General features: G+C 36.9%; 1 protein-coding gene across 1 annotated transcript; it reads right to left on the bottom strand.

Annotated features, from left to right (window-relative positions):
- Positions 1-8,859: 8,859 nt before the first annotated feature.
- Positions 8,860-14,875, bottom strand: LOC137742636 (ABC transporter C family member 3). Its single transcript, XM_068482555.2, has 10 exons — positions 12,385-14,875; positions 12,146-12,232; positions 11,393-12,040; positions 11,124-11,288; positions 10,574-10,868; positions 10,254-10,468; positions 9,870-10,175; positions 9,692-9,755; positions 9,361-9,600; positions 8,860-9,277 (listed from the first exon to the last, which is right to left on the bottom strand). The coding sequence occupies exons 1-10, from the start codon at positions 14,800-14,802 to the stop codon at positions 9,168-9,170; spliced, it is 4,548 nt and encodes a 1,515-aa protein (XP_068338656.1). The 5' UTR covers positions 14,803-14,875; the 3' UTR covers positions 8,860-9,167.
- Positions 14,876-15,083: the final 208 nt, after the last annotated feature.

Genomic DNA, 15,083 nt, shown 5'->3' with positions numbered 1-15,083 from the left:
TGTTCAGAAGTACGAAATTCAAGATGTAGTGGTTCAAATGCCTGAAGTATTCTATATGTAGGAGCCTGAAGCATTAAATCTCCCATATTTTTATTTATTTATTTTATTTTTGTCTTTTAAAGATATGTATATTACAATTTTATACCATTTTATTAATTTTAGTTTGGTTAATTTCACTAACATTCCTTAAGGTTTATCGTGTTTTATATAATCCCTCACAGTTTGAGAATTACACTTTGAAATTCCAATCTACTTTTGGTGTATGCAATATTTTGAGGGCCAAGGGAACTAGGGACAACGATACATACATTCTTCTTTTCATTTTAATATTCACTGCAATTCTTAAATTTGATTTATTTATTTATTTATGAAGCATTCGTTTGGGCATGTTTTTAAAATAACTGAAAGTGATTTAAACAAAATATTTTTGGGTTCTAAAAGCATTTAAAGTGCTTCATGGAAGAAACACTAATTATGTGCACTTCTTGCAGGAAGCACTACATTATGTGTGCTTTTTGGAGGAAACACTTTAAATGTTTTTCTAGGATTCACTTGCATTTTTACTAAGGATTGGTTCGAAAAATATATTCATCCATTTTAAATGCCCTTCCAAATGATCCCTTCATCTTTTTGGAATGATGTGAAGGTAATTTAAAACTTTAGTGGATGTTAGTGTAATTTCTGAAAGTTGAAGAGCTTTGTGAAACACGATAAACTTCAAGGGTCATTAACCCATTTTTGTTTTCAAATTGTAATGAGAGTAGGGGTATAATTAGAATATACACTTACAATAATGGTTAACAAGCTGGGTTTTTTTTAATACTATTATTATTAGATGAAGCCATCACACTATGTGTATATAAATATAAAAGATTTAAAAAGAAAAAATATATGAAAAAGAGAAGTTGGAGTGGGGTATTTTTTATTTTATTTAAATTAGAGAGAGCCTTGATAACATGTGGGCAAGGAAAAGAAAAAAATACTAATTTTTTTTGTGTGAAATTACTTTAATACCCATGATTTTTTTTTTGATATTTTATTTCAATTATACCTGGAAGGGTATAATAGTATTTTTAAAAACTTTGGTTGACAAAGAAATTCTATTAATGAGTAGTATAGATATAGATAGGTTAGAGTTACATGCAATGATTGGACAATAAGAAAGTTAATAATAACATACATTTCTCCATTCTTTTATTGTATATTTCGCTGCGTTAGTTGGGCAAGATTTTGTGCACTAACTTGACGGTGCGTGTTAGCATGCTCCCATAAGTTATGATGTAATTATCAATTTGTGACTATTTGTGATTATTTGTTATTATTAACTTTTCTTACACAAAGTGAAATCCATCAGAAAATCTAGTGATAAATATTAGTTGTGGGACCATAGATTTATTTTTTATCTTTTTTTATTTTTGCCAGAGTGACGCGGATTGGAATACTAATTCCTCAGAAGTTTGGTTAAGGACTCAATGGCTCCGTATCAGATTAAGTTGTCTAAACGGACTAACGGTGCCACCACACCTTGTTGGGCTCTAGAATGGTTGGCAAGGCTGGCATGCCTCGTCAAGATTGACCATACTTGTTCTGCAAGACAAGGAGTCTGATTTGACTATGGATTACTTTGGTTTCCTATATTCTTGGAGATTCCTACAATCTCTAGATTGTCGTGCACCACAAGTAATCACAATCCTAAAAGGAAGTAATATCTTATGCTATATATACTTTGGGATTCTCTCTATTTAATACATATTCTCTCTCTATAATCGCAGTCCTTGTGCTAAAAAATAATGGCAAGTGGAAAATCTGTGTAGACTTCATGGAATTAAACAAGGAATACCTAAAGGATCTTTATCCTTTACCCCAAGTAGACTTGTTTATCGATTCCACAGTGAGGCACGAGTTGCTGAGCTTCATGAAAGCATATATAGGATATAATTAAATCAAGATGTACGAGCTGAACATGAAAAAAAATCATTGGTCATTGATATAGGTATGTGTCACGCCCTGAACTCGGGCTCGGTGAAAAATATTATCCCCGTGCCAGGCATGTGAGTAAAAGTAAAATAAAAAGAAAAAAACTAAACTTCTCTTATTCAAATAATCTGAAAACCCTTACAAGGTGTACAAAAATAAAATAAAACTCTTAAATCCCTCGTCTAACACAATCTTAGCTTGTTTATCACCTGCCTTGCAAAAAATTATATCATTTCATCTTTCACATGTATCACATTATATGTTCAATTAATAGTACTTCACAAGTATACCCAAGAGAAGCATTTATCCAATTAGCAACAAATCACATTAATCAACTAATAACATGAATAATAATACAACATTCCACAAAATTTAATATGATCAATCTCCGTAAAGGTTTGTTGTATTTCCCCTAACTGGATTCCAAAGCAAGCAATCACGTATCAATCACATTAACCATTCTGTAATGCCCCGGACCCGGAGTTGGTGGAAAAAATATAACTTCGCGCTCGGTGTGCGAACTAAAAAAAAAAATAAAGTAAAAGGAAATTGAAAAGGGATGAAAATAAATTAAATTCCTCTTGTAATAACTTTGATGAATTTTAAGGTAATATACATGTTGGGCTAATGAGTAAGTGCCACATGGTATCCAATGAGTGGCTAGCTTGCCACGTGTTAGATCCCACATTGCCCAGGGGAGTGATCCTTATATGTATATTCTCATCCCTACCTAGCACGAGGCCTTTTGGGAGCTCCTTGGCTTCGGGTTCCATCGGAACTTCGAAGTTAAGCGAGTAGCACGCGAGAGTACTCCCATGATGGGTGACCCATTAGGAAGTTCTCGTGTAAGTTCCCAAAAATAAAACCGTGAGGGCGTAGTTGAGACCCAAAGCGGATAATATCGTGCTACGGTGGTGAAGCGGGCCTGAGATGTGGTGGACCTCGGGCCGAGATGTGACACCACGTGACAGTAGTTGGAGTTAGACAGCAAGGGGGCATGAGTATGCGTCTCTATCGTGTTATACCTTTTAGACTTAAGAATGTACGGGCAACCTATCAAAGGTTGATGAATCGAAACTTCAAGGAGAAGATTGGAAAGACGAAAGAAGTATACATCGACAACTAAAAGAAAGGTGAATAAGAAGCACCAAATTCATTTGCAAGAATCTTTTGACCTGCTCCAGAAATGAAACATTAAGCTTAATCTGAAAAAGTGCACCTTAAGAGTAGCATCAAAAAATTTCTTAGGTTACTTGGTCACCAAACGCAGAATCAAGGCTATTATGGAGTTGAAGTCCCCTTAGACAGTGAAGGAGACTTAAAGTTTAATTGGAAAGCAGCTGTTCTAAGTTGATTTCTTTCAATGTAACGGACAAATGCAAGTCATTCTTCAACGCCATCAAGAAGTATAAAGGTCTACTATGGACCAACGAATGTGCATAGGCCTTCATGAAATTGAAGGAGTGCTTGTCTAATCCACCACTGTTGTTCGAGCCAATTGTTATGCCAAAAATTGCTATGTTTTAAATTTATACTTGCAAGTGTACGAATCTATTGGAATATAGAGGAGTGTAAGTACAAGGTCGAATTCATAGAGATTTTATGAAAATGATGAAACGCTAATCAAACCTGAATTAATTTAATGCTAACCTAGTTGGAGAAAAGTTGTTTTCTTGAGCTAGCTAATCATATGAATATGAAACTAGTGAAGAAAATAAATGAGAGAATTAACCAAGGTATCAGATTCCACTCCTATTAATCCATAAATTCCTAATTATTTATCTAACAATTCCCAACTCACTAAGTAGCATTAAACATAGTTAAATTCTTCTTCGCTTAAAGGTATGAATTCGAAGCATCACATGTAAACTAATCATTGAATTGCATAAGACCAAAGCAAGCCAACCATCGTATGTGAAGAATAATGTTTGAATGACTCATGATCAAAGTAATTCATAGTTAAGAATTACAAAATCAAGCATGGTTGAATGAAGTTTGGCTTCAAAACTATCAAGAGTGCATGACATTAAAGATGAAAAGAACAAAAACTTCCTCTAACCATTTGAAGCAAGAATCATAGGAATTAGGATCATTAAGGGAATTGAACAGATAAAAAAAAGATGGTTGTTTCCTCCTTAACCTTAGTTAAGGAGTTTAGCCACTCATAGTAACAAAATACATAAACTAAAGTGTTTGAAAGACGCGGAAAGAGAGATAAAACAAGGGACAAATTGAAACTATAGAATGACTTTCCTCCCATTTTATGCAGCTCCTTTCTATTATAACAGAGCTGGAAGTCCAAGTCTTGCAATTATTTGGCAGCTACAACTTGCTTGTAGTGGGTGAATTTTTTTCTCATTTTCTTTTACTTCCATCACTTCTTATCTTCATGAATTCCTCCTTTTACCATTTGGTCAACAATCAATACATGATTATTACTCCCCTTGTCGCTCTCAACTCTTCTTTCATTCACAGAGACTAGAAATCCAACTTATTCATTTATTGGGCAGCTGCTACAATTTCCTCAAAACATGCTTCAGTGATTTAAGCACACAGAATGCTACAGTGAATTGATTATCCCCAAATTTGGATATGTTACATTAGACACATTTGGAGAAACTTTCATGGAAAAGTCGTCTTCATTTGAGCAGTTTAAGTTGACGTTTTGAGCTCTACAATCTGATTAAAGATCATGAACCGCGAAATCCGAACATCTGTCGGTGTGGGATGCACTGGGAATGTTACAAAGCTTAGACTGATGCTAATTTTGGATATGTTGGAGTAGAAAATTTGATTAAGTGTTGAAAAGAAGACTTACAACATAGCGATTTTGGTAGCAGTTCCGAGCCAACCATCCTCGAAATAGCACAACTTAAATTCATCGGAGTAATAGCCACACAAATTACAGCTTAAGCATGCTCCAGGTTGTTAAGTCCACTAGCGTTGGCAGAAAATGCTTGTTTTTTTCATGTGGACTAACAGCAGTAGAGGAGGCGCAGAAGCAAGCCCCTTCAAAATACTCGCCGGAGTGGACGAAGAAATGGCTGGAGTAGAATGCGGTCTAGAAATTGTTACCTTTGTGGAAGTCAGAACGAGGATCAAATTTACATCTACACCGGAGTTAGCATTTTGTTGTTGTTGTTGTTGTTGCTATTGTTGTTGTTGTTGTTGTTATTGTTGTTGTTGTTGGTATTGACATTGTTGCTGCTCCGCCACTTATTCTCTTCTCACCTCCGCTCTCCCAACAGAGTTATCTGGGATCTCAATTAAACCTTCGTCGTCACTTACCGATGTCTCTCTCTTATTTTCTCTCAACTCTTTCTTCTCGACTTGGGTGTTTAACGTAATTGCCTCTACGGCCTTAACCTCAATCAGAGTAGTCTCTCCAGCACTAGAGGCATTGTCAACTTTACTCTGAGAAGTTTTCGATCCCCCCTTCATTGGTAGACTTCCTTTTAAGCGGAACTTTCTCCAAACTTCCTTAGAGCGGCTTCGTTGGACTTTTTGCCCTTCTGTTTCTTCTTGGACTCATTGTGCTCTTCAACAATATACTCTTCTTTCTTCGCGTCCACATCATCAATCCGGAGTTGCTTTGGAATAGAAATCTCAAAGCAATGTCTAACGATAGCGTCTCTTCCATTGGCGTCATTTCACCCCGAAACGATAAGCCATCTCTAATCATAGTGCTCTACTCCAATTATCTTGAAGAGCGACAACAAAAACAAGGACGACGGTCATAACTACCTCATGACAGATTGAAGAATCACGAATTCCAACTTCATATGATGGGAATAAGAGTTTTATCACAATGCTCGGGTTTTCCTAGAGGAAACAAAAAGGGAGGGTTTCCAATACCTTTATTTTGTTTTGTTCTAATATCTTATTACTTTGAAAAGTTTAAATCGCTTTACCATGAAACAAAGAGCTCGACCTAACTTTTTGTTATCGTTTTTTTCCGAAGGGGATATGTGCTAATTGCACATCCCTTCTCCTTTTTAGATCCTGTGATGTTGGACTAACTCAGTCCAACACTATTCCGGTGGAGCCAATAGCTTCGACAACGACACAGCCTCTCTGACGAGCATGACAAAGTCCCAAGACGGGGGAGAAGTACACTGGGAGCAAGTCAACCCCAGAAAAGATATAAAGTTCAACTCCAGAACTCTGTGCGGGTCAACATGTCACAATTCACCTCAAATTCGATTCGCAGTCCTCTCGCTGGAAGTGTACTGCAACTCAGTTTGGTTCGTAGTCCTCTCACTGTTCTTCTTGCCTTACCAAAGTTTGTAACTGGAAATGGGAATAAAATTCACTTTTGGAAAAACAGTTTTGTTCTATGTTTTACTGATATCATTAAAAAAACTGTAAGTTACTGTTAATTGGTGGGGTGAAATGTTTGTGGTCAGAAAAAAATTCGAAGGGGAAGAAAAAGATGCATAAGGTTTAGCTACATTTTGTTTTCTAATGTTTAATTTGATTTGTTTTTCTATTTATTTATAATGGCTTTTTACTTTTTAAGTAATTAATCATAAGGGTGAACTTGTCGTTGAAGGGGTGAGGTGAAAGTGAGATTGGGTCTACAGGCTAGGTCTCTACCAAACCACACCCTTTCAGCCCATTGGCACTGAAAGATCAAATATGCTGAAGTTTCAGGGTGCATTTTGCATATGGGGCACAAGGGATTGGGGCTTAGCTTCCTACGGAATAAGCAATCAAAGGTGGGGGGAGTGCACGATCAATCGCCATAGAAAGAGCTTGATTTTAGGTAGAGTGTTGCAGCCCCAAATCCTTTGCCATATGTCCGGATTAAGACTGTGAGACGAGCATGGCTTGTTGGAGCTAGCCTTAGACAAAGCTGTGGAATGAGCCCAATGATGCCTAGTTTGACACAGAACTCACCAGATTTTGTGAAGGGCCATAACAATCTATCAGCGGTGTTACCACTGCCTAAGAAGATATTCTAAATTGCTCTAATTTATGAAAATGATAGATCCAAACTTGAGTTGTGCAAGCACATTACCCTAACCAACTTGCCTAATCCACGTTTGCTCATAGTGGAGGCTTTTCAAACCCACCAAGCAAGCATTTGTGGACGAAATTCCAACCATTCCAATAAATTTAAGGTACCTTTTAGTTTAAATACCAAATTCAAAAGAACTTTAAGCTAAAATAGTATAATTTTTAGTTTAGATACTAGTTAAAAAGTCAAACTAATTTGCTAGTTAAAATGACAATAATGTCCAACTTTACTATTACAAGGCCATAGCCAATTAACATTCTCAATGAACAATGAATTGTGACTAACATGCATACGTAAGACTTTTGTTAGAAGAAAAAATTTCACTACGTTAATCGCTCAAGGTATAGGGTTTAGTTCCTGGATTTTGGGCACCGCTGAAACCCTAAGACCTACACCTTAAACCCTAAACTCCTCCAAAGTACATTCTAAGTACTGGTTTCGTACTAATGTGCTTTTATAAAAAGGTGGTATAAAAAAAAAAGCTGAGCTAAAAAAGGTGTTTGGTAAACACTTAGAAACAGCTTATTTTCACAGTTTTGGGTGAAAAAAAAGTTGAAAACGTGAAGTAAAAAAAATAAGCTTATTCTCACAGCATAGCAGAAACAGTTTTTTTTCAAAACACAATAATACCAAACTAGCCCTAAAACCATACACGCAAAATGATCAACTCCAAAACCGTGATGGACCTTCTAAAATCATAAACCCTCAAAGTTAACCTTGTGTTTTAACACTATGTTTGGATGACAGAAATAGACTTAGAATTTTGACAAAAGTCAGAATTTATAAATTTGACATAGACCAATTCTCTTGTTTTGGTTCATAAACATAGAAATGTAGAATTTTCACGTGGAAAAAAAAACTTGGAATTTGAGACTTCCAATTCCTAAGTTTAAATTTCATGTATATAGACGCAATTTCTAAATACAAGTGAGATTTTAAAAATTACAAAATCCATATTCAAATTCCATTGTTCTTTTAGGCTAGCCAAACAAGAAAATTCACAAAATCTAGAAAAATAAAATTCCGTCATTTTAAAATTCCCTAGCAATCTTAAATTTTCTCATCCAAACAGAGTGTAAAGGCCCTTATAAAATTCTAAAAAGAAAAAGCTTGAAGACAAGATGGTAATTTCCCATTTCGTATTCTATTGAGAATTTGAAAAAGTTTAGAAGAGTTATAAATTCATGGAGTTTAATGGTGTTCCACACATTCCATGTGAATTTTGGATGAAATCATTACAAATATTAGAGGTTGAGGTTTGATTTCCTAAAGCCTATATAAAAAAGGAAAATTAATAAAAATGACTTGAAAACTTTGAGTTTTAACGATAAGGACAAAATAAAGAGTAAAATGAATAGTATTAGAATTGACTTTTTAGTGTAAAAATCTGGTTTTTCGTTAAAATAAACAGTACCATGAGCGTTTCGTTAAAGTTCCCAAAATATATAAAAAAAAAAGTATAAAAACCCTCTAAATCCATTAAAATATTTCATCATTTAAAATAGTTTAAAATCTAATCGTAATTGAATATATGGAGTTTTATGAACTACTTTAAAATCTTGAAAGAATGCAATCTAATTTTGTAAAGTTTTATACTTTTTAAAATCTTAATTGAATACCTGTGGACTTCTATAGATTCATTCAAAATCTTGATTGAGTATTTATAAATTTATACTCTTAAAAAACTTTTAAGCTCCAAATTGAATACATCCCCTCAGTCAGAAGCTCACTTGCAATAAAATTTGTGGCTTATCCTAAAATATTTAACTGAACTTTGTAATTTTTTTCTTAAAGCCTATGCCCAGCTTGATATTTAATATAAATTTAATCCAGAATCCTGATTGAAACAGCACGACTCAGGATCCATAACTGAATGCTGGTAAATTAAAACCAGACATTCTAGATTTCATTGGAAGCACGAAGTTTGACAGCTACATTAACTCTGAGAATACCATTGCTTGAATAATGTAATGTACTTAATCATAACACATTTGTAACAGAAAATATAGCATATAAAAATACACTTGCAAGCTGTAGCTTGATCATTCGATTTTGTTGGTTCGGTACTCGCGAGTAAGACCATACTCGCCAATTATTTTCGACATTATCAAAACAGTTTCCCAGTTGACTAGTGAACAGTGAAGATTTGGACTGTTAATTGTCATTCAAACTACTCGTAACTGGAATTCGACCTCGTTGTGTACTCTGCCACGAGCTGAGCGAAGGACGATGATTTGTTTTCCAGCAATCTTGCGGGAGAATCATATTCCTCAATAAGCCCTGCAACATGATCAAAAATACGTTAAAGTAAAAACTAAGGGGATCACTAGGAACGTTGGATGGATTCATATGGCAATACTAACCGTGACTTAGAAGTAGAACCATGTCACTGTCAAGAACAGAAGTTATACGATGCGCAATAGTAATGACTGTGCAGTCAGTAAAGTGTTGTCGAAGGGTCTGCTGGATCAGATTATCTGTAGCCGTATCAACCGATGCAGTAGCTTCATCAAGCACCAAAACTTTACTTTTCTTCAGGAGCACACGGCCAAGGCAGACCAGCTGTCTCTGACCCATACTCCAGTTCTCTCCGTTCTCGCTAACTGCAGCAATTCTCGAACATAAGCACAAATAATTTCCATGACATAGCATGAAATTGAGAGCATCTATATAGCCTCTAAATTAAGAACAAACCTGTGGAATCCAGCTTTCCTTCCTTTTTCCTAACTTCATCTCCAAGTTGGCACTTATCAAGGGCCTAAAACAAATAAAAGACATGTTAATGAGTGACGCCGATTTGGAACTGAAAAATCAGATACAGAAGAACATTTAGAGGGAACAAAATTCCTATCATCAATGTAAATCAACCAACCTCCCAAATTTGTTCGTCTGTGTACTCTTCAAGCGGGTCCAGATTGCTTCTTACAGTCCCTTCAAACATGGTTGGGTCCTGAGGGATAATGCTCAGCCTAGACCTCAAGTCATGCAGTCCAATTGAAGAGATATCAATACCATCTATCAAAATCTGGCCGGCAGAAGGATTCACAATCCGGAAAAGGGTCTGTATGAGAGTTGATTTGCCACTGCCAGTTCTCCCCACAATCCCAGTTTTCATTCCCCCAAGAAAGGTACATGTGAGACCCCGCAACACTAGTGGCATGTGTGGAGCGTAGCGAACCTACATAAACATGAAATAACAGTCATAAACATGACTGATCCTATATCGTATGAAGAAATAAACCAGAACAGAAGGTACCTGAAGATCACGGATATCAACTTCTCCAAGTAATGGCCAAGAACGATTCGGCTGATTGGATTCTATTACAAGAGGAGGTTCAGTGGGAATATTAGTGTACTGTAGTAATCTCTCCACTGATATTATTCTGTTCTCTACATTGCAAAGATTCCATATACACCGAGCTTGCAACATGTTTAGATTAAGTCCATATGTGATAGCCAATCCCGCAATGCCTTTAGGGTAAAAAATGCAAACCAAATAAGAAAAGAGAGAATTTATAAATTTGCAAACAATTATTTCAAGAATAATCGGTAAAACAAAAGATGAATATCACTTGCCTGGATCAATTAACCCCGCTGGAATAGAGATCAAGAAAATCAAAGAAAATCCAAATGTGATAGATGACAACATATCCAAGCGAAAACATAGCCATTCCATTGCAGCTGCAGTATGGAACTTAGGCCGACCAAAACTGTCGTTCAATTTCATATTTGTATCCCTGAATCTTGATTCTTGATCGAAGCATCTAATAGTTGTTGACCCTGAAATTGTTTCAGCAAAATGTTGTATCACTGGAGCTTTGCATACTCCAACCAACCGTGCTAGTTCTCTTGCTGAAGGAATGTAGTATTGCTGCATCAATATAAATTTGTGAGCATTTTATTGAACATGATTCTTATATATTCCGGGCTGTAACAGGAGGAAACTTTTGGGTCAATAAGGAAGCCAAGTTCAAGCATGTATAGGTATGAATAAAGAGCATCAACAGAGCATGAACAACATAAGAATTAAAAATGAAGTATTTTCCACAGTTGAATTCATGTGATAAGTTGACCTATCAGTTCAACGTATAAGATAGGAGCATTCGGACAAAGTTAGAAGAATTACCTGATACCAGATACAGATTGCAACCACGGGGATAAAAATGATGAAAACCTGCCATGCAACCTGTGACATCACTGCAATAATTCCTACAAGCTGGATCGTTGAGTTAGCAAGGGCCCCAAGTTGAATCGACATGTTCATGTCCACAACATTTTGGTCAGTAGAAGCCTGCAAGAAATTATTGAGCAACATTGATTCGAATACTGATTTTAGAAATATATTTTGCTTTGAACCACCAATCAGGCATGATATTAGAAATATATTTCGCTTACTCGGTTTAGGATTCGTCCACTTGGAGTTGAATCAAAAAAAGACATTGGAGCACGGAAAATGCAATGGTGCATTTTACTAAAGAGTATAGTTGCTGTCTTGTACGCAGCTGTTGCAAGAAACATGGATCTGAAGAGAACACAAAAAGAACTTCCAATAGCCAAAGCAACATATACAATTATCAATGTAGAGCTTGTAATAGTATGTTTCGCATCCTTAGACACGGGAGTTGCCCAAGCCATCCAGTAATTGCTTCCAATTTGAAGGATCTGAAACAGAATTTGTCCAAGCAATATAAAAGGCACAAGAGCACCTCCGTAAGCTGTGGTGATATACTTCCAGTACACTGAAAACCCAACTCGACCTTTCTCTCTCTCTTCTTCTTGAACAATCTGCCCTTTTGGCTCACCTACATCATCTGTTTTACTATTTTGAACATCACTGCTTTCTTTTTCTTGGACAACCCCATTAGTACTAGCCGAATTTCCTTCTTCTTTGCTAACACTTATTTGTTCAGCATGCCCTTCTTCTACAGAATTAACCGCGGACAAAGCTTCCTTATGCGCTCCCACAAGTTCCTCAAAATCAGTTCCAGAATTAAGGATATCATTGAACTTTCCAGCTTGACTAATCCTTCCGTCCTTCATAACCTGATGATAAGGAGTAACTTTGAGTGGACATATACCAAGTAGATAGTATCACGTATTATGCATTGGAATTTCAAAAAAGAAAAAAAACCGCTGTGGATAGTTTACCAATATAAGATCAGCAGCCGGCAAGAACTCCACTTGATGAGTGACATAAATTACTGTTTTCGAACTCAACAGGCCTAGCAAACATTCCTGTTATGCAATTGTCAATTAAATAAATCAATCGTGAAGTGTCAAACAAAAGAATATTATTGATGCATATGTCAATAGTTCAATGATGCGAATAACTTTTCAGATTCAGTTTATTACATATGGAATCATACTAGAATAGAGAAATAAAATACCTTAAAAATGTGGGATCCTGTATGAGCATCAACGGCACTAAAAGGATCATCAAACAGATAAATATCAGCATCTTGGTATACAGCACGTGCAATTTGTATTCTTTGCTTCTGCCCGCCACTTAAATTGATTCCTCTCTCCCCTATAACAGTCTGATCACCAAACGATAGAACTTCCAGGTCTTTCTTTAACGAACACGCTTCTAGAACCCTCTCATAACTTTCTCTGTCCATCTGTTTACCAAACAATATGTTTTCTTCTATTTTTCCACTCTGTATCCATGGTGACTGAGAAACATAGGCCTTGGTCCCACACAACTTAAGAGTCCCAGATATCTTCGGAACTTCTCCCAGAATGCAAGAAAGTAAGCTCGACTTGCCTGAGCCAACAGTACCACAAACAGCAACTCTCATACCACGGCTCACTTTGAAATTTATATCCTTCAATGCTGGATTAGGGGAAGATAAATCCCAAGAGAAATTCCCATCGACTATCTCAACTGCTGTATCAGAACTACCTCTTGGGATGTTCTCTATAACATCCGGCTGCAAGTCATCAAGACAAAGGAATGATGCAATTCTATCAAGAGATACCTTAGTTTGTGCTATCATTGAAATTGTATCTGGAAGACAGTAAATAGGCTCTTGAAGAATCCTGAACGTTGCAAGTGCAGATAAGATCTTCCCAGATTCAAGTGGAATTCCCAAAAGCGTGCAAGAAACAAAAGTGACCACAGACACAAATGTTGGGGCACCCCAGAAGACAAATGAGGTCATGGCCCAAGTGTAAACAAACTTTCGTAACCATCCTGCCTCTGACTTCCGGAGCTCATTAATTTTAGACAGAAACTTCATCTCCCATGCTTGAAGCTTGAGAATTCTCATGTTCCTCAAGATCTCAGATGTTGCCTTCATCCTTTTATCTTTTGACTTCATTAACTTGTCCTGAAACTTCTTCTGCAAGGACCCCAAGGGAACATTTGCCAACATAACAATTATCGTTGCAATCAATGTTGCGATAGCTGCAAGACCAAGATTTATGTACAAAATCACTAAGGCCAAGCCAATTTGTACAAAGATTATCCATGGATAGTGCATGTACCAAATGAAGTCACCGATCTTCTCAGCATCGACAGTCATAAAATTGATAATCTCACCGCTTGTGTGACCCTGCTTGGACTGGCATGACAAGGTCAAACCTTTGTTATATATGGCTGTAACAAGTACTGCTCGGATTCTTACTCCTACCTGTTGCGTCTTAAAGAACCAGTGCCTTTGAGTAAGGCACTCCACGAGCTTTGCAAACAAAAATGCAGAAACCAAAACACAGCCTTCATTTTTGAATTGCCGTCGCCCATAGAGGTATTGAACAAGTGTGTCGATCAGATATGGACCTACATAAGACGCCATTGTGTAAAAAATCCCAAATGAAGCGGTCAAGAGAATCTCTTTCCAGGCTGAGAAGATTAATGTCTTCACCAGGAGAAGTGTGGTAACCTTGCCGCTCCCACCACACCCCACATCAAGCTTACTTTTAAAACGAGGATAGGACCCAAATACACTGTCAACCTTATCTAGTTCAGGAACATCCTCAAGGTCTAATGCCTTCTTATTGCCAGCCGCAATTAGAGGAACCATCCAAGCAAAAGTAAGAATGCTGAAAATTCCAGCATTTGAATAAGGGTTAACATTTGTTCCCCCTCTCGACTTATTTGAGTCTCTATGATTACCTACACCAGTACTACGATTACCGTTCAAAAGGGGTTCCTCAAGAACAGAATCTCTGCCCTCTTTCTTCCCCAAAAACCCCACATACATGAAAAACAAACCCGAAAGAACGCAGACAACATCAAAAACCAAAGATTTAACTGGCAACGAAACACGGTCCTTGTGAAGAACAATGTCAATGACAAGGGAATAGCAAGAAATAGAGAAATAGAAACCCCACCAAACTCTCAAAAAGTTTGGGAAGTTAATGGATTCAGTAGAATTGGAGAATTGGGTATGCAAATAAACACAAACTGCACCCCAAGAGAGTGTTCTAACAGCTAAATCCAAAAGGGTCACTACTTTTACATCAGACCAACCATTTTTGTACCAAGAAAAGTAGTTCAATAAACAAAAAACGAGACTAAACCCGGAAACACAGAAAGTACAAATTAAAGCCTGCTTGTAGTACGAATTTTGACTATTCGAAAACCTCTGTTTCGGAGCCTCTCCTCCTCCTCCATCACCCCCCTTGAATTTCCTCCACAACCAAGAGAAGAACAACACAAATGCCAATACTATGTGTAATGAACCAGAAAACGCACGTATAAAAACTGGGTTGAGCAGAAAATGGGTACCTGGATGCATCAGTGATGTGTAGTGTGAGAAGAAGGTTGAGAGAGTACCGTGGTTTGATGAACCAATAAACTCCATGAATTTTGTTATTGGACGAAGATTTTTTAGTGTTGTTTATATAGGGGGGAGAGAGGTGTGAGAGTGGAGAGGGAGAAAGGGTTGAAATGTCAAAGTCGAATTTTCCCGGGGAGGTGGCTAACGTAGTGCCCAAGACTCAGAGCATTTCCAATGAATGTCTTGTTTAGGGACTCCCACCATTATTTTTGTCTACTTATTTGTGGTTTGTTTTCAAGGCAAGAAAACTGACAAGTTTGAATCTTCGACAAGCATAACCCCCGGACTTAATTTCAAGTTCACAA

The sequence above is a fragment of the Pyrus communis genome, chromosome 11, assembly GCF_041283825.1.
Source record: "Pyrus communis isolate YQ-2024b chromosome 11, ASM4128382v1, whole genome shotgun sequence".
Taxonomy (NCBI): domain Eukaryota; kingdom Viridiplantae; phylum Streptophyta; class Magnoliopsida; order Rosales; family Rosaceae; genus Pyrus; species Pyrus communis.
Note: the sequence above shows the minus strand (reverse complement) of the source record. Positions and strands in the feature narration are given on the sequence as shown.